This window comes from Opisthocomus hoazin, chromosome 3, assembly GCF_030867145.1.
Source record: "Opisthocomus hoazin isolate bOpiHoa1 chromosome 3, bOpiHoa1.hap1, whole genome shotgun sequence".
Taxonomy (NCBI): domain Eukaryota; kingdom Metazoa; phylum Chordata; class Aves; order Opisthocomiformes; family Opisthocomidae; genus Opisthocomus; species Opisthocomus hoazin.
In genome coordinates, this window is record NC_134416.1 from 39,603,366 (window position 1) to 39,623,977 (window position 20,612).

A 20,612-nucleotide genomic window follows, 5' to 3' on the forward strand; every position below is an offset into this window, starting at 1 on the left:
TTTTCCTCCCTTAGCAGTAACCAGATCTGGGTGAGTGTCAGGGGACCTGGTGTGATAATACAGGTAAGGCAGTCTGGTTTAGGGTTGTGCCTCCCCAATAAGAGCTGAGTCCTGGTTTTGCTTTCTCTGTGCCATTCAACGAGGCCATGTCACACAGCATATTGAAAAGTGCCCTGTAATTAGCTGGCTACGGTAAATAGCACAGCGCAGCAGCAGTTTACTTCTGCTGAACTGACTTGAATACTGAGAATTGTTTATGGGCTAAGGCCATGTCCTCTACACATTCCCACAGAGCAGTCATGAACCCTGGTCCTGATCAAGGCTTCTAAATGCTCCTTGAAATATGAATCTATGTTGTTACATCTCAGCAGTATTTGAACATCGCACATGAGTGCAGCTGTTTAACAGGGATGGTGTGCCAGGTTCACTCAGGGAATTTGGAGTTGCTGCATTTCGATGGAATAAAAATCTTCTCCTTCATTTTAGAACTGGGTTGACGCTGCCTGTAAGGGCAGATTCCAATTTTTGCACCACTCCCTCCTAACTGGACCACCTTCTATTGAGTCATGCACAGCTCCAGAATCTACTGATGTGAATCTATTCAGAGATGATTATTTATATACAGCCTTAATCCCTGAGAAGGTGTTCCCAAAAAGTGCAGTGGTCAGTGGTTCGACAGGTAGGGAAGCAATTTGTCCTATAAGAACTAACGTAATGCAGGGGGAAATGTATGACATTCTAGAAATACATTCAGATAAATATGTAGGGACAGAACAGGAGGGAAAGAAAGAATGAAGAAATTAATCACTGTACAATAGAAAGAACATGAAAATTGCCAATTTTGAGCTATTTCACAGTGTTTAAGAAATGGAATAAAGAGCAAATAGCCTAGGAAGTTTACAGACTACACAATTTCACATTCTTGACATATAGACAAGATTGATTTTAAGTGTCAGAGTTATAGCAGTTCTCTAGTTTATAAAAAATGCATGGACCACATTGTCAGATCTAGAAGTGTAGGCACTTAGGTTGAGACATCAAATATTTCACCTCCATAGCATTCTCTACCAAGTCTGTTAGCCTGTCTGTAGTTACAGCTCAATGTCAACAGACTGCTGTTATTATACAAGAAACGTCCACTCTCAGGTGCAAATAGGAGTCAATGAGAAGGATAAATTTAGCCTTTCAGTTATAAATAGCAATACCAATAATAATCAGTTACTACTGGATCATATACATTTAATTTGCAGAGGACTTAGTTTATACTATATTTCACTGGATACTTTAAAATGGAAACTCTGCAAAAAGAGAACCTCAATGGAGTATTACAGAAAGTGCTAAAAATTATTCTTGCATAACCTGTGTTTTTTGTGTAAACATTTTTGGTACACAAAATTGCTTTTTAAGATGCCATTCTACCAAAAAGTCTTTCTACTAGAGAACTCTTACAAGATGGAGGTAGTGGTAAAAATACTGAACGCAGTTGTGCATTGAAAGAGATGAAACCAGTGAAACCAGTGATGGTCCCAGACTGGAATATCTCTGGATTTCATCCAGAATAGAGCTGGTACGTCAGATTAAGAATTGCTTAAATTTGCAGAATTGTCAAATCTGTAAGGAGCTGCCCTCTGTTTAATAGGAAACTTAAACATTTAGGCTGATATGTGAAATATTTAGGCTGGAATATGAAATACCTTGCTTTAAAGGATAATTTTTAGAGATAAAAGGATTTATCTTCATATTTGGTATTAACTCATAAACAGGGTGGTATTTTAACAAGGGATAACCTAATTTCTGGCAATTCCTATGAATTCTTGACCAATTATGTTGCAGGCATGCTTCTGTCAACTGTGAGGGATGACTCTGTAGGGTCTAAAGAGAGCAATAGCTGCCAGAGCTGTTCGCGAAAGCACTGAAGTATGGTCTTCGTTTTAAGCACATGACTGGTCCCAAACGCGTATGCTTCCAGTTAAGCCCGTGTATAGATGCTCTGCTGAATTATGATGCTGCTGAATTATGAAGAAGAAAAGGTGGTATCAATGGGCAGATGGTGAAGAAGAGACAGCTTCAAACTGATGTTCTGGTATAGCAGGTTGATGAGATTAGCTGTCACTGCTTTGAACACAAGCAAATGTCGCTACTATGAAGACAAAAATATTTTCTTTCTTGCAGTAATCTACATTGACTGGCCTGCTAATACGTCACTTTAGGAATGCCATAAGAAACTCTGTTTGAATAGGTGCAATCTGATGGAAAATGGAGAAAGCAAGCTGAGGTGGGAGGCAGCATATGGAATAGCAATACATTAATGCACTCTTGCATGCTCATCACCAGTGCCTTTTGACTCCTGCAAGTGTCAGGAGGTTGTTCTGAAACTGGGAGGATCCATGAGTGATGTTTATATGCCATATCATAATTTTAGTTGGGTTTTAGTGGGTGCTCGGGGTCTGCCTGTCAGTTGCTGGCCAGCCATCTGACACTTCTGGCCAGCTCTTACTGGCTAATGTGTTTTTATTCATACTCCACAGCTGACCATAAAGCTGACCTTTACAAATGTATGGTCTGTGATATTTATTTTATGAGAACATAGATACTTGAGCCAAACCAGACTGCACCTAATAAGCCCTATTCTCATTTCCTTTACAATATTATCTGTAAGTTGATTGATGGCAAGTATTCTTTTAGCATTACAAATAGACATGCTTTCAACTGAATGCTGGTATGATAATGTGATAAATATGAACATGAGCAATAAAATTGAGTTCTCATGCTGGATTTTTAAATGGCGAAGGATACGTGAGAAATAAGAGGTATGTACGGGCTACATAACATGCTCTTTCGATCAGAGCCAGAAGAATCTTGCACATTTACCGCAGACCTGGTGTTAGGATTCAGCAACATGTCTCCAGTGACTAACCTGTAAAGCCTTAAATCACTGTGAAATACATTGAGACCTAATCAACTGAAATCTCCCTGTACCGTCTTTAGGCCTATTCTCCAAACAGTATATCATTGCTTTAGGGCAGTTTTGGAATACATTTCCTCAGGGGGAAACACCATATTCTGCATCTCTAAAGCTGAGGTACATGAAAAAAGAGGACAAGGAAGGCTAGTTTCTGCAGCATTCATTGTACCCATCCAGATCGGTTTGAGTTCGTGGGCATGCATGTCATACAAACACGGGCAGCATGCCGCATTTATCCGTTCTGCCCACTGTCAGTGCTCGATGGAGCTGGCAGCAGACCACGGGTCTTTACAGGTTTCAGACCTTTGCTGTTCACAAACTGGCAGGTAGTGCCGTGAGGATGGTAGGAAATGTATGCCCATAAAATAAACAGAGCTGTGTCTGGGTTTGGTTGCTGAGTCGTCCAACCTAAGAGCTGCAATTTTAAACACAAAGCTTCACAGTCCTCATTTTGGGATGTACCTTTTTTTCCCTTCCTGTTGGGAAAATTTTAAAATAAGGTTGTGGTTTGTGTAATTTTTGTAAGAGGATAAAAATGCATGTTTGGCTATGGATTTGATACTGATTACAAATAATGGATGGAACAGTACACTGGAGACACCCGGCCTATCAGTCACAAGACCTCGAGAGGTAACTGCTGTCTGGGAAACAGTGTTAAGTCCCAGAAGTCAAAATTACACCTCAGGAAAATTCCTATGACTCAGACTGTTAAAGAGAAAAAGAATAAATCCTTATGTATTTAATTAACTCATTAATTACACATTTAGTTAAGGGAAGAGAGAAAGAAAAAGTACAAATGAAAACACAGTTAATATGCTTTTATTTGATATTTGCTAAGTATCCAGAAGAATTTCATGGGTGAGAAGATGGAAGGAGTTCAACAAAAATAACCTGCCAGAGGATTTAAGAGCAGCTTGCCTCTAAACCTCCTGAACTAACATATATTCTCATTTCAGGTTATTTCAGTGGAAATCTGAGAGGAGATTTGTGTCATGATAGGGTTATATTAATCCAGAGAAATATTTGTTCGCATGCTATCATTTCTGCTCTATTGGAAAATTAACAAAGTTTTAGTTAAAAGTTCTCACATTGTTTCCCTTTTTAAAAAAACCACAGGGGTAGCAATATTGCAGATGAACAGGTATTTCTGTACTGTGTACCTTATTACAGTAAAGCTGAGAGGGGAAATATGTATCAATGAAATATGAAAAAACCCTGCAAACCATTTAAGTGTTAAAACTCATCAATAGACACTACTACACCAACTGGGCTCAATCAGGTGACCTCAGTAAGTTACACCACAAAAACTGGTGACATATTTGGCATACAAACTACAAAGGAAACCTCCCGTTCCCTTCATAATCTCTTGAGTGCTCTCTGGAATGTGAAGAAGGGGCCGCAAAGGAAACTCCTACCCGGCCCCAAGCCCCAAAGCTGAGCAGAGAGCCCACCATGCCACTGCTCTCTTAGCAGGGGGCTCAGCCTGGCTGGGGTATGATGGGACCGGCTGTGCCATGGGTGAGCGTGGGTCAACGGCTGGGTCAGGGCGGGAGCCAAGATCTAGTCTGTATCCAAGTAGGATATGGGCAGGTGACCCATAACTCAGTTGCAAGATGAACAAAATTAACAGCCCTTCCCAAGTTACAAAGCTGAGGAGGAGGAAGAGAACATGAAATCCTCAAGTCCAGGTATTAAGCAAGCAAAAAATTAGGAGCATGTGCAATTGCTGGAAGGAACATGTGGAGGTCGTTTAGTCCAATCTTCTCAAAGCAGGAACAACATTATTTGGTTTTGAACATATCCTTGGATGGGCCTTCCACGGCCTCTTTGGGCTTCAGTGCTTAATCACTCTTATGGTAAAATTTTTTTCCACACACCTAGTCAGACTTTTCCTTGCTGCAACTTGTCTGTTGCTGATAGCCGTTTTGCTGTGCACCTCCAAGAAGTGCCTGGGTCTGTCTTCTCTCTAATTAACCGTTAGTTAATGGAACGAACCAATTAGATTCTGTTGTCCTGGCTAAACAAAGCTCTGTCCCTCCTCAGTACTTCCCAACCGTTTCTGAGGTCCTCCACAGGACTTGCTCCAGCTCACCGGTGTCCCTCTGCTAATGGAGGTCCCAACCCAAACACAGTGCTCCAGCTGCAGCCCCAATTACCAAGAAGAGCTGAGCAAGGGCTTCCCATAACCTATTAGCTGTGTGCTTGCTAACACAGCTCAGCAGGCACCGTCCTCTCCTCCTCAGGGTTCAAGGCTGACCCGAGTTCATGACTGGCTGCCTGTAACTCAGAAGTGAACATCCCCATGTGGATGTGCACATCTCATTTCTGACGGGCTCTGAAGAAGGTGAGCGAACTTTGGGAAACTGTCCTCCCATAAAGGGGGTTATGAAAAAACAGCAAGGGGAGGGTGCTCTGCAATGAAGGTGACGCAATCTGTCAACAGTGCTAAAAAATTTAAATAAAAAAAAACTCACTGTGGAAGTAGTTTAACTTCATTTTGCATATGCGTTTTTCAACTGTTTTTTCTTAATGAAAAGAAACTTGTCTTTTTTTTTTGGTTAACCCATAAGCCTTCCTGATTTGCAGCTAAATGTAATCTATAATCTAAATTTCCTATGCCTTTTTGGCGAACTGTCATTCAGAACTTAAACAATTATGGACTAATTATAGCAATTATACAGATGTTTAATATTATCTTTTTCCCCATTTTTTTAGGTTTACTTACATTTAGGTAGACATTGGGCATATGAAAAAATGGAAATTTTGAAACTTTTAATTGATAAAATTGTCATTACTATGCCAGGTTCTTTTTTTTATTATTATTTTTTTACTTAGAGGTTACTTACTAATTATATATAAATAATAAATATAAGCTGAAGCAATTATTGTCCTGAGTACCACATCCTTGGAGATTTTGGAACTAGCAGGTCTCAGGATCACACCTCATTTTAATACAGGAAAAAAAAATTCTTTTTCAACTCCCAGTTGTGTTCTCTGTTTCAAATGAACTAGCTATTGACTAAAGTAGATTAAAATGAAGAACAAGTTCTAAATGTACTAGACAGTATCAGTGTATTAATTCACCAAAAATGCCTATTCTTAGTTCCAGACATTTAGCAGCAACTTCCCACAGACCAGTTATTTAATTCTTTAAAAATCTGTCAGCAATCACTCATGCTGTGAAGGCGATTTTAGTGTAAATGATGTTAACTGTAACCAATTAGAGTAAATGTATGAAGTATTAAAAACCATCATAAATTAAAATGAAGATTTTTTCTATATATGCACCTGTGTTATTGAAATTAAAGACACTAATCTCAAAAGATAAAACAAAGTTAAAACCCACATAAAAATATGTCCTCTTTCTCTTCTCCACGAGGTGCAAAATGACTAGGGGGAATCTGCTGGAGGAACCTCACGTTAAACTAAGATGCCTCAGGTTACACGTCAGAAATCATCTGGGCTAAAGGAAAATTATTTGGACCATTAACTATGAATATTCTTTAAGAATTTTTATACATGGAAAAAATCCTGCGGACATTTATTCCACACTGCGATGCCTTGCTGAAGTTCATGTTATTCCATGGTTACTCTTTAAATTCACACGCTTCCTATTCTGCATTTACTTCCCTGTGAGCACTGCGTGTAGCCCGTCCCTGAAAGAGAAACTGCCCTTGCTCTGTCTGACAGGGGATTTCTGTAGGCACATCTAGCTTCAGCATCCCTGCAAGAAATCTTCAGGCTGTTACAAGTATCAGGGACAACTTTGGTCTCTTTGATTAAGAGCATAATTTATAGACACCAATGGTTAGGTCTGAAAATTGGTCCCAAAAGATTCAATTCATTCAACCGTAAGGGATGGCTGCTGGGCTCTGTGGAGCCAACATATCTTCTGCATTTAGAGGACCTCCATGGGAGTTCGTAGGTGGGAGAGCTGCTATTAAACACCACTGCTCTCACGAGCTCCTTGCTGGCTCAAGGCCTTCTCCCTCCGCCCTGCAATCAAACGGGATTCACCAATATGGGGTGGAAAGACACGTCTGCCGCAGTGGGCTGGGAGCAGGGCTGGGAGCAGTGTTTGCTGCTGCTTCAGGTGTGATATCTGGTCAGGACACTTAACCTTTTCTATTCACATGTGGAAAAGCAAAGCTATTCCAAACCCAGATTTTGGCACAAGAGGTAACAAATATAAGAAATAATTGCAAAGAAAATATTTTAGTGTTTTAAAACTAAACATTTTAGCGTCTAACAGTCTAAATGACTCCATTGATCACCGTTAGTTTTTATAAAATGTCCAGTTTTTCAGATTTAATCTCTGTTTACAATGGCAGCGTTTGAACTCCTGAAAACTTTGCCCTTGGGTGAGACTGCGATATTGTGTATATCCCTTCAAAAGTGGCTGCGTTTAAGGAACATGTGTGAGGTGAGAGCTGTGGCAGAAGACCTGACCGAGAAAGCGCCAGCCAAAACATATTCCAGTCCAATCCGGGATTAACCACGATTTACTGTAACACTATGCTCTAATGAACGAGCCGGGGAAAGGCAGGGACAGAGCGTTGCTCTAAGCGAGCCAGCTCTCCCCAGCGCCCTCGGGTTTGCTGCACAGAGCTCTCCCTGCCCGGGCGAAGCACCTTGGGTGGCTGCAGAGGGGAGCGGAGCACAGCGGAGGCTTTATGGCCCCGTTCAAAACAGCTCGCTGGTATTTCAGCGCCAGGCCTACAGCCGGCTGCAGCGGGCTGAGAAAACATCTGAGGGAAAAGCGCAAGTGCCTGCCTGGGAGAAATCTCCCCACACTCCTCCAGGGAGGCGCGGGGGGATGGGGATGGAGGCGGGGGGACGGCAGGGCAGCCATGAGCCGTTGACAGGGCCCCCAGCATGTACCGGGCTAGAGGTGGTGGCAGGGGGAAGGCGTACGGCTCCCTTCAACATCTCCCCAGTAAATTTGTCTTCATAGTTTACTGCAGTTATGGCATTAATTCAGAACGGATCAAAGAGAATTTGGAGTCAGGCTCAATTTTTCCTAATTCAGCTCCCTCCCTGTATACGCACTGCAGAGCTGCAGGTGTAAGCACACTAGTCAGGGGTGCAGTAACTTCTGGTTTTATGAGCAAGCAATTGGGCCTTTGTATCAGAGTCAGGCCTTGTACTGAAATCATTTAGGCTATAAGAAAAAGTAGCGCTGGGTTATGAGTTATCACTGTCTGAATCCTTACAGTGACCTTAAACAGCAAGTGTTTCTGAGCAAGGGGCCCCTTCTATTAAAGGCAGTTCAATAAATAATAAAGCATGATGATTACCAAGTGTGTTATTTGGTTGCTCGTCACAGCAAACAAAATCATGTGTAACCATCAGACTAACAAATTTGCTTCAGTAGTTCTGAATTAGCCCAGTGAGTCCAAGCTTCAAAAAGATCTATCCCTTACTCATAATTACCATTGAATTATCTTGCATATTTAGCAATACACTGAACAAAAAAAAAGAAGTAGTCATCTAATGTTATATTTCAGCACGGGATTTTTACCGTAAGCCCTACACTGAGACAGCAAACTGAGGACCAGATCTCTGACACCTTCAGCTGGACTGTTGCTTAGAGCAATTTGTGTCTGGTTTTCTCTGCTCTGAAGATACTCACGTAAAATGTTTTTTTACCTGTCTTCCAAATGCCATATTCTTCAAATTCTTTTGACTCATATTGAAAAATAGGTATTTCCCTGTGGCACATAAGAAACTTTAGTTGTTTGTGGCCTACCTGTCCTGGTTGTTCACAGGCTGTCTGGTATCTTGCTTGTTGGCATAATTCTTTTACTCTCTCATATTTTGGTAGTTGATTAGACTGCTGAGTGTTTTTGTTGGGTTCCTCCTTCTTGCGTAGAAATTTGCTTTAAAAAAAATAAAGTTGAATATTTTAGAGACATTTTTCTAAACTCTGGAGATGACGAATTTAACTGGAAAAGCAAAGCTATTTGAAGATTTAATGTCTTCTCAGGGGAAAAAATTCCCCACATTTCTGTTACTGACCTTCAGTGTAGGTCATGCAGTAAAAAAAGGCTCAGGTGATTTGCTGGAAATTACCCCAAAAGAAATAAGGCCTGCTGAAATATGTCTAACTGATACAGTTCAGCACCATTCACACATAAATGTATGTTCTTTCACAAAGCAGAACACACTAAAGCAGTACTTGCCTGACTGAAAAGCCCAGCTGAAGAGACCACAGGGCTTCCATACTCATTCAGTATTAGCTTGACTATATATTATATATCACAATGTGTCTATTATATATAACAACGTGTCTTATGCACTGTTTTGCACTACGTCACACAAGATCGCCTTAATCTGTAAAGCCATTAAGTGCCACAAGGCAGCTGCTGTAAAATTTTCACCCAGAGAAAATTTTCATAGCAGTAAATGGCAAGGTGAGAGGGAGTAAAGAGGTATCAGTGAAAAGAGGAGCAGTTATACTCATTATAATCTCATTTACATATAAGGTGGGTTTTTTTAGCTAAAGCAAAACTGAAGAATGTTTCCAGTCTGCAGTGGAAAATACAAAATCAGTTGATAAAAGGATTCTGTGCAGATGGATTTGAAACAGAGATTTGGAAATAAAATGATTCAGATGATGACATAAGGGGTCACAAGTACAATGCTAGAGAAAGAGGAGGCTCAGGCTATAAGAGCTGCCAGAAAAGCATGCCTTCAAATTTCTTCAGAGGCAGGGGTTTGGAAGCACGGCAGCTTGCAAAGCCAGTGGTGGGAAACTAGGAAACAAGTCAGGCCTGTAAGCTTGCTTGCAAAATTTACTACTTCACTGACCATAAAATGAAAGAGAAGGGAGCAGAAAGGAGAGCGCGTACAAGAGAGTGTTCCTAGCAGACAGGTTCTCCCAAAACTCTCTCACCCCTAATAATTACCCTCTTTCCACCAGAAATGTGTCACGCCAAATTTTGGTCTTCTTGTTTGTTCGAAACCTGAAAGCAAAATAACAATATTTACTGCTGGCACCTATGTATAGAACTGCGAGTGTTAACAATTTATTTTTGAAAAAAACATTTCTTCACTTATATACACCTGCAATTTTATAGATGTGCTATTTAAGAGACTCTTCAAATGTGAAAGCTGTGGTGCTTGGCATGACACAGCTCATTTTCACCGAATATCTTTTTCCACTCAGTTGTTGATTTACTTAGGTGTTTACTTCTGAACTGGTTAAAAAAAACCACTGGGACCCACCTGTTTCCTGGTCTCTCCAAGTCCAGAATCTTTAGGACAGATTTGCCGTCCATATCTGGAGGTGTGTCAAGCCCTGCTATATCCAGAATTGTTGGAGCAAGATCGATATTCAGAACTATCTGAGGCACTCTGCAAATCAACAGAAAAGGTCATAGTTGTCATGAGTTCAATATGTAAGTCTTCACATTCTCTTGGAAACAGAACGGTAATTAATGTTTAACAGGGCTTTGAAGATGTAAAGCTCTACAGAAGTGCTAAGTTTAGAAATTCCCCTTTGAAGGCTACAACTCTGAGAATGACAGGTCAGTACTGCAGACTGTCATTGCAAAGAAAAAGCTAAGCACAATAAAACAAGGATGACGGTCACCACACTGTTCTCATCTTCTTGACAATGAAGGCATGACGCCATACTTTCTGCTAAACCATAAGTTAAGCAGCAAAAATGAGCACCTACCTTTTAAAAGCAAACCCCAAAGCCTGACCCTACAGGACTACACTTTATACAATTTTCTCATCTGCGTTATAATTTGTTAATAATATGCAAAATGAAAGGCATGACTCTTTATAAGACTCATTGCTCTACAATAAGAAGGCATCCTTTATGAAAATAAGTGATAATTACATGCTCTTAGAAGCATTTTACATTAGGTTCAACAGCTGTTCTAGAGACATAAGTGAACATACACTGATCCCGGCTCTACACTTGGACCACGAATAAAGAAAGGAACTCGAATATCAAAGTCGTAGGGCATTGACTTCCCCTTGACCAGTCCGAACTGCCCGATATGGTAACCATGGTCAGCAGTGTAAATAATGTAGGTATTCTCCAGTTCTCCCATCTCTGCAAGCATTTGGTATAACTGTAACACAGCACAGGAAAAACTCTGAATTAAATGCAGAAAAACATATTTTATACATAACCATCACATATAACCATCATTTTACTCCCTTAAATTCTCAGAACCAAACATGACATTGATGAGGTTGTTGAAATAGACATTCTGGGGATGGATATTTTTACATCCTGTCTCTACTATGCTACTAAAAAAATCAGCTTACAAGTTCAATTTCACAATTGACAGGGGGAAATTAAACAGGTCCAGAAAATTAGAGTAACAAAATATGGTAATACTAGCGTAGTTGCATTAGTATATCCAGAAGTTGTTGAGTACTTCAACACAGCTTGGGAAAAAAATCTACTACAGCTTTAGGGCAAATGGTACTCAGATTTGATTTACTGTGTTAGTCTACAACTTTCTCATTCCTCACAGTTGTGGGCTTGGGAAAAGGCTGTAAATTTTTATTAAAGTTTAAATAAATCTCTCTGGGGGAAGATCTTTGGTCATGGTGCTTGATTTTGGAACAAAAAGTCATGCAAAGTACACCTAATAGTTCATGTATCACGTTACCTATAATTAGCTGTACACTGCATTGCCTAACTTCTGCAGACACTAGCAGACTGACACCTGAGTTGCTGTCATTTACCCATTCCCAGATTCCAGCTGAAGGACGAACTGCGAAGGGAGTGTGTGAAATGAATAGAAGTTGTCATGTGCGCACCTGTGTATCCATGTGTACACGCAGGTGACGTATCTTCTGTTAATACCAGGCTTTATATTAGGCCCAGTGACTTTTCCCTTTAAAAGAAATCATCAGTTTATTTAGCCAGCATTAAAAGAAGCAAGCGAGGAGCTTGGCACTACGTCACAGAGAACCAGAATTCATTTCTACTGGGGATACATGGAGTAATTCTTCGTAGCCCAAGGGCTTTCACCAGGCTGCGGTTGGTGAAGGTAAAGAAGGAATTGAATTAGTTTTGTTACCAATGAATAAGATTGAATTCACAGTAGTTTCTTGAACTCACTCTTTCCATAGAGTCATCAACTGACATCAGGGTCTGAAGTCTTTTGCGCTGCAAGACATTTGTAAACTCCATGTGGATAGGCAGCATGGGCCCCGTGTACTGCATGATCCAGTGCTTGTCCATGTTTGGCGCATAGTTGTAGCTGGGAGTGCTGGGAGGAAAGGAAAGGATCTGAAAAGTTGTGCAGCATCACAGGCATCAGAGGCAGGTGGGAACTCCTCCAACATAGGAACAGCCAAAAAACAGTTACATCACAAATTCTATGTGGTGTTTGGTATTTCTAAGGTCAGATATCAACAAACATCACTTCAGTGTCTTCCAAGCTTCATTGGCTCATACATCACTTCCTTAAAAGTTTTTAACAACTTTCTCAGCTCTCTTTTAAGCTCAGAGACTACTTCCAGATCCATGTTACTATTTGGGATATGGCAAAAAATCCATAATCATTAAAATGCTCATCTGAATGATGCATCCCATAAAGATAAGCAGAAAAATGAAGGAAGTCAGAGATCAAAGATGACTACTTCCCCTGAGTATTAATGTAAATTGCCCTGATGCTTCCAGTGGGGAAATTACCTTTATATTAGCACAAGTTAAGTGGAACTCATAAGAAAGATATTTCCCTGTGGGATAAAGATATTTAGTAGTCAGTACTAAGAAGAGCAACACCAGTGTTACCAGTTTTCAAGATGCCCAGAAGAGCGAAAGCACTGACTTTTTTCCCCTCCCCATCACCAAAGATGCGTGGAGGCATTGCCAGGACCCCACGTGGAATTCCCCTGGGGCTGACTGCCCGGGCGCAGGGTCAGCTCTGATGCAAGGCCATGTTGTGGCCTTAAAGAAGAGAGCTGAGACAGTGCTGCAGGCAGCGCCGCCGGCTCCAGTCCCACGTTCAGTCTCCATCACTTGCCCTTGGCCCTCACCTGAGCTGTGTTTCAGTGATGCCCAGTGATGTACACATGGAGATTATACCCATATCAAAATAACATTTATTTATACACTAAATATTGTTGAGGTGGTTGAGGTTTTTTTTATGTGCATACAAAGCACAGTGCATTACCAGAATAACATGAACTATGACAACAATATTAAACTAAGACTGCTGTCGATACTAGTACTAAGAAGAAGTATGGCACAGAGTCCTACTGAAGCAAAGAAAGGTGCTTTAGGAGTTTGCACAAACATCAAAGGAAAGATTTAAGAGAGTTGTTCTATCCATAGCCAGTAAATTTTTTGAAGATACCGTATACAAAACAAGAATATGTTCACAGATATATCACCTCTGTAGAAAAGGTACTGCAAAAAATATGTCAAGTATATTTGCTGTACAGGTATGCATGGTATAAAAGCTCTCCATCAATCCAGTTTTTATGCCTAGCATACAAGACAATTAAAAGGTGAAGAGAAACCAAACAAAACCCAAGTCCCGTAATGGTTTCACCTACATATAACCACTTTCCTTCTCTAACACTTGCAGAATCTAAGCTTTGATAATCTGGGCTTTGTTTTGATTAAGTTCTTGGGGTTTATTTTTCCCCCATTTCTAATACACCGCAGTACACCATACATGTATTGTAGCATTACCTTTGAAAAATAGATGTAAATAGAAAATGAAAAAATGCTGTTGTGTGACTGGATTAATTTAATTCCTATGGTTCCCTTTGAAGTTTATAACAAAAATGCAATTCAATATTGATTTATGGTTTAGATACTGATAATTTTAATATGTACATTACCCAAAGGTACATTTTCCCACAGAAATATTTGTGTCTAGTTTTCCTCTTGTAGGAGGTAGCACTGAACAATATCAGAACATTGTATACTGATAGCTTGAAGTCACACATTTGACCAGTCCTTCATTTAGCCTTCATTTTTTCTTGACATGGTTGCACGTAATCATAGAATGGTGGAATCAGTTGATTTTACCGAAGCAGTTGTTTTTACTGTATCAGCTACAGTATATATAATCTATAACCATATTCTGATGATAAATATTGACTGAATGGACAATGTAATAGACTGATAGTCAACTGCAATAAATTAATGGAGTCCACATTTTAATTGGAGACTTTTTTGAGAATTTAGGTGGAATTTGAGAAGCACATATGTCTCTAGTGCTTGCAGCTAGTTTTGACTAACCTACTTAACCATTAGCATCAAGGGAAAACAGAAATGAGACAATGTTATCACAGGATTTGTGAACATTTCCTTGAGTACTTCCTTCCTAAGAAGGCTGGAAAGGTTAACAAAGACAAACATGAAGTGAAATTCCTTTTCTGCTGGCAATTCTTTTATTTCAGGTATAAAAGTAAAAATTATGACATTTCCCATGGTAGAAGTCTGATTTTTAAAAGGATTGTTTATACTATCACAAAATTAATGAAACTGAGCCCAGGAGCACAGCCCTCTTGGTTGATGGCTAGCCAGCAGCCCTAGCAGATGGACCAATGGGAGCCCTAGATGCTGAAGAAGCAAGTCTTGTGAGTTTTGGTCACCTATTAGGTGTCCGACACATTGGCAGAAAAGAAGGATACTTCCAGTGCAATTTTTCCTCTCTTTCTTTGGAAGCTTGTCAAACAAGATGTTTTCCCATGAAAGAGCTCGGTTTTGATTAATCAGCATTTTCCAGCAAACCCCTGCTTTTTTCCAGCGGACTCCCAAGTGCCCCTGGCACGGAGGGATGAGGTGGCTGTGAGCTGTGCTGAGCCAGCCGTGCTGTGACAGCCTGCCACTGTGCCAGCAAGGAGAGCCAGCTGCTGAAGCGGGCTTGGGTCTCACGTTCCCAGGCCATTGTCAGAAGCCTCCTCCGCATAATGGATAGTCTTTAAAAGCAACACTCAAGGGTTTAGCAGGGTGGTTAAAACCTTTCACAGACACTTTCCAAATGCATTTTGAATTTTCTGGGTGAGAAATGCAGCAGGCAGAAAATGAGCAGAATTTTCCTCCCAGACAATTCAAGGAACAGGACCTTCTGCGAAATATCCAATCCAGTGGCTGAAGAGAAAAGTGAAATGAGGGTCCGAAGTGGAGGTGAAAGAGTGCTAGGGAGACACAGAAAGGAATCCAAAATCCCCATGTGTTCCCTGCACACCCCGCTTTTGCAGAAAGCCACCAGAATCACACTGCTTGCAGGCACAAGACCTGACATTGCCCTCAGATCTGTCTACCTTTTTGGGGGGTCAAAAATCCCAAAACAAATGCAACCGAGGAGAATTCTGGGGTGAGTATTGCTGATTTATGAAAAGCTTTGGAAGTAGACAGACCTCTTCCCTGTCAGTGATAACTGTTTATCACAACATTTTTTTCTTGAAGCAGTAGGAACTATCAACTAAATGTTCAGCTGTTATAAGCCCCTGAAAGTCATCATGGCACAGTCTGTCACCGTGTCTATTTTTCCATTTTTGGGAACAGCTTTGCTCTTTATTGAAAAGCACTGCTGTAAAGTAGCACCAACATCTATATCTCCTTCATTCCTCTTAGCACTGGGAATATAAGATTGAAGAAATGTTCTGTGTCTTCTATTGCCTCTTCTCAGTTATGGACACTGTATTGTCTTGAGCACATTTGTTGTCCCGTGATCAGCAGACAGTGCCAGGTATCTCATTATTTTCAGGTTGTCCATGGCTTCTAAGCCTGGCAAGGAGCTACTGAAAGTCTTTGCCAGGCTGTCCCTGAACAGCTCAGATGCTGCTCCAGAGTGCAGTAAGCAGCAGTTTCTGGTTTCAAGGTCATTCTTGCTAGTTGGTCAGCAAATAGTAAAGCACTTAAACCTCTGAATGTGTGGCTGGAGACTGACTGAGAGTTCAGTTTACATGTTACAAAAATAGATAACATGAAAAAGTGCTCCCCTTCATGTAGCTCTGTTCTAAAATGACCAGCAACATGCTACATGAATGTTAAATCTGTAGAAAGGGTGAGGATTGAGAGAGCAAATGATTACTCTACTGAAAAGGTATAGTATTTGTCATTCTTGTAGCTATAGTAGCTTGGGCAAATCTAGATTGCTCAGTTGCTCACTTACATTTGACCAACACATACTACGCAGAACTTACTACACAGAGACTGCTTGGTACTCCATGACAGGCTTATTCTGGCACTGAGCAGGACACTGTAAGATGCCAGGTTCATAAAGTTTCAAATTGATACCCCCTGTTTAACTAACAAAAAAATCCCAAATATTTAACAGTAACAAACACTGAACCCAGTCAGGCCCTTTCCCATAAAGGTATTCTCAGAATGAGAAAAATAATTCATTCGGAGATTTCATAATCATTCACCTATGTGAATAAATTTACAGAGAAATCATCCCTTTTTATGTCCACTTTTGCAAAAAAATGAATAAGTAAACTAGTATTAGCCTTCTCTAGCCTTAGATTACAGTCTCCTCAGGAAGGGGATGACTTGTGTGGTTTGAATTCTGTTAGCACTTACTGTCTCTGCATCAATGTGCGTTGTTTTGTTCGCGCTACATCACGGAAACTGCATTCACTGTCTCTTTACCACCTGTTAAACCACAGCAGGAAAGCCCACAGTGGTGATGACAGTGTTCTGTTAGGTTGTGGAAGGAGTAAGCATCTATAAGCACTAGTGCACTTTTGTCTTTAAAGAAAGATTCACCATGAAGTCTATCATTTATTTATCTGTAAACATCGGTTTATATAGATACTTAAAGTAATGTTGAAAGGATTTATAGTAGCATTCAGCTTTGTGGCCTGAATCCAAAAGGCCTCAATATCCTTTTAGTTACATGAGCAATCAGTATTTCATACCACACTTTTTAATTACTCTTACTGACAACATATTTACTATATCTATATATTTAAATTTGAAGTTCAAAATAGAGAATGCATCTTATTTGGCTCCTAAGGCACACATTAACTTTAAGTCAGACAAGAAGTAAAAAACCCCAACATCCTACAAGAATGGATGTTTGTACTTGAGGACCTATTGAAATGGGGTCCTCATATAGCAAATCATTCAGAAATGAGTTATGCTGTCTTCTACTACTAACTGAACCTCCTTTTGTGTGATATTCAGTGAAACAAAAGGAATAAAGCCCTTCTGAAAATCATTATTACAAAAAGATACTTTACAGGTTAAGAAAAGAATGGGAGACTTGGCTAATGCTGTTTACACAGTTGTGGTATCTGTGTGGAAAAGAAATAAAGCAGAGTACAGCATGTTTTAAGAGCTCCCAGAATTCAGTGCAACTCTATATTAACATTTGTTTTCTAGAAGTTTGATCTAAATATATACATTTCCTTTTCAGAAGAGTTAACAAGGAAAGAAACAAGCATGTTTACAAACATTTGTTCAATTGCTCATACTAAAAATCTGTTTGTCTCTATTTACAGTCTCCTAATTCCCTCCTGTTTTTATCCAACAACAGAAAATTATGTTCACAAAAATGCTGCCTGAAAATGTTGAGTTTGAATATTGCATAGAGTTCTCATGGGTTTTTATCCCAAAATTGTTTGGCTAATCTTCTGTTTGGATTGGGAGTCCTCCATTTAGTGAAAATAATACAGTGCTTATATGCTCCAGGAACATTTGCTTTTCATAAAAAAAAAAGGCAACAACCTTTAAAAATAATACCTATGGTAAAACTAATTGTGAAAAATGAATAGTTTCTGTACAAAATTAACACCTATGTTATTCTTTGAAATGTGATCAGCAAACATTGCATAAGTGGTCATGTTTCTTCAGAAAGAGAGTAGATAAACAAAGGAAGCAAATCCTTTGTTTCCAGGGAATGTAGACTTCCAGGTTTAGACACTGTTCTTAGAGAGCAGGAAGCCTAGATTCTGGGCAAAATTAAAAGTTAAAAAAACATGACCAATGGCATGGTCAGTATTAATGTGAAGTGGAATTTCACCATTCTGTGTCTACTTTTGCTGCCTTTTAAAAGGGAAATCTTTTATACTCAGGGATATTTATCTGGGGATGTGAGGATGACTGTTTCACGCCTGAAGTGTAACGCAACTGCTAAGTTTTGAAATCAAGAAAAAAAAAGTTGTTACCCATTAAATATAACACCTTTATATTTTAGGAAAAATTATTTGTTGCTGCTGCAGAAGTTAATGGTGTGACTAGAATCTTATCACGTTTCTATATCACACCATTTCTTCTAGTCCTGTTTAAAGTCGCAATTGCAATGGTGTGCGTGGTGATTCTGCTCATTTATCTCTAAGTCAGGAGTCCAAGTGGGCCTCAGGCCAGCCGTGACAAGACACACTGACATGTCAAGATTTATTACTGATGCAAATGTGTGATCCTACTCTAATGGGTAAGTGCCCACATTACCAGAAATACCCCTGTGACTGGCAGATGTTTGTGACTCAGCCTCAGTGACTAGAAGGCACCCTGAATGCAGCCATCTCACACCCCACATTCGCAGTTAAGATGACTCTGGGGATTCGGAGGTGAGACAGCATTGCTCTTCATGCTTCACCACTGCAAACACACCACTACCACCAGAACTGATCATTCAGCACTTTTCACTCTATCTTTAAATGGGATTTTAAAGCTCTGCCTTTCGTATCACCTACCTTTTCTCACATCACGCTGAGAAGCTTTCTGATCTTTTCCCAGATACCATTTCTAGATGCCTCTCCTAAGAGATTTAGCCTGGCAGTAAGACTTCTTCCAGGTAACCATAAAATCTGGTTGTCAGTCCTCCTGCCAGCCCTAGGATCTTTAACTCAGAGCAGCCAGCAGTGTTTCAAATTTTCATTTTTCATGTTCTTCAGTAAACCTCCCTCCTGCAGATTTTTGCTTCTAATGTTTGTTTACTTCACAGGTTATAAACAGCTTAGATCTGATTCACTGTTCCCCTAAGACTGGTTCACACTGGAAGGTAAAGGGAAGTTAAAGTGCCAGAGGCCCTGAGCATAACTGAGAATTCAGGCTTTCATTAGAGCATCCTTTGAGTCAGAGCTTTCCTGCTCAGCTGTCTGATGGAACAAGATTCCCCTGTAACAGCTGCCAGCAACACCTAGAGAACTATCTCTTGTGTCATAACTTTGTATTTAACAGCGGCATTTCCAAAGGTCCCCAGCAGATGATGTTCATCACCACAGAAAAAATCTATATATTGCTTTCATCTTCTCCAGTCCTATTTTCTTCCACAGAAATAACTTCTGGGCATAGCTAGAGTACACGCATTAGTATGATTTATTTGCAGAAAACATAGCACTCATTATGGTGATAGCAGCCAGCAAAAACTTTCAGAAATATTTTTAGGTGTCAGGAATAGGACATGTTTTAAGGAAAGGAGAGGTGGGAGAGCAGGAGAGAGAATGAATGTTTAAAAACAATAGAGAGTGTCTGTTGCTTCTAGTATGATATAGTCCATGTTTCATGTTAAACTGGAGCTAATGAGAATTAACGGGGTTCATTTTAAATTAATGTTTAAGTAGTGTACAGGTCATTACCTTTCTTGTCCTTGTAAGACTTTTCAAGCCACTCTAGCAGGCTGTTTGTGCTGAAGACGACAGGATTGTAAGGTAAGCGTGGTGTGTAATCCTTTGTTTTCTTATCGTCTTTGATTGGACTCTCATTAATCTTATGGATATTTCTGTTGCATTCATTTAATTTTCTTTCTGTGTTATTAAGTGGGGAAATGAGACCAACAGACGCCCACACTTGAGGGCAGAACTCTCCCTGAACTGGAGTATTTCCTGCTGTAGCCGCTCCCCTCTTTGTACATGCAAGTGGAAAACTTCTTTTAAACAAACTTTGGGTTTGTGTTTTTGTAAAATTTGTAAAGGTAGTATTTCAATCAAATGACAGGCACTTTACCAGCAAAGAAACATCACGTACTTTAAGGATCTGCTTCAGCTACTGTCCTTTTAAGTAAAGTTTCCCCTCACATGTGGTTGACAGGCTATCTTAATCCTTGGTTTGTAGGTATAACCTTCCATCTCAGTTTGTGAAGCCGGCAAGCAGCTTTTGACCTGGTTTCCCTTCTTTGTTGGAGGTAGGCGTTACAGTAACATGATATAACAACTACATTTTTAAAAACAAAATCCAAGGTCAGATGGCTGTCACCCAAGGTCAGAAAGAAAGAAATTCAAATGGTGCTTGACCACCAAGGAAGACAACCTAAGGGTTAAATGTTCAAATTACACACACCTCGGCAGGAGGGATTTTATTATTCTTGTGCTGTTTTCACAGGGAACACCAAATATTTCTGTGAGAAATGAACCTCTTATATCTTGTAGAGCATGTTGATAGTATTTTTGCTAGAGAAATCAGCTATTTGGAGGCTTCAGCCACCCAAATTGGCAGTTTACCTTCAATTTGTCTCATATCTTAGTCTGCAGATTGAACTCTAACACATCCAGTCAGCCAGTGCAATAAGGAACACAAAACAGCCCAGCAAGGATCTCTTGAGGTCAGCAGAGAAAAAGCTTTTTGCAGGAAGGTTGCCAAGAAATCAGCAACACCAGAAGACAAGAAGAAGCACAGCTGAGTCTCATATTCTGGGCTATTTCACAAGTAGCCTAGCAGAGCAAGGGTGTTTAGACTCCAGGAGTCCAGGCAAATAAAAATTAA

At 40.1% G+C, this 20,612-nt stretch overlaps 1 protein-coding gene across 8 annotated transcripts in view; it reads right to left on the reverse strand.

Annotated features, from left to right (window-relative positions):
• Positions 1 to 20,612, reverse strand: part of SULF1 (sulfatase 1) — a 126,548-nt gene that overhangs the window by 22,879 nt on the left and 83,057 nt on the right. For all 8 annotated transcript variants that reach the window (XM_075416029.1, XM_009940498.2, XM_075416028.1 and 5 more), the window contains 5 exons: positions 12,057 to 12,207; positions 10,877 to 11,052; positions 10,193 to 10,321; positions 9,874 to 9,930; positions 8,715 to 8,844 (listed from right to left, as the gene is read on the reverse strand). In XM_075416029.1, coding sequence (XP_075272144.1) covers positions 8,715 to 8,844; positions 9,874 to 9,930; positions 10,193 to 10,321; positions 10,877 to 11,052; positions 12,057 to 12,207 — 643 coding nt within the window. The remainder of the gene's footprint in view (positions 1 to 8,714; positions 8,845 to 9,873; positions 9,931 to 10,192; positions 10,322 to 10,876; positions 11,053 to 12,056; positions 12,208 to 20,612) is intronic.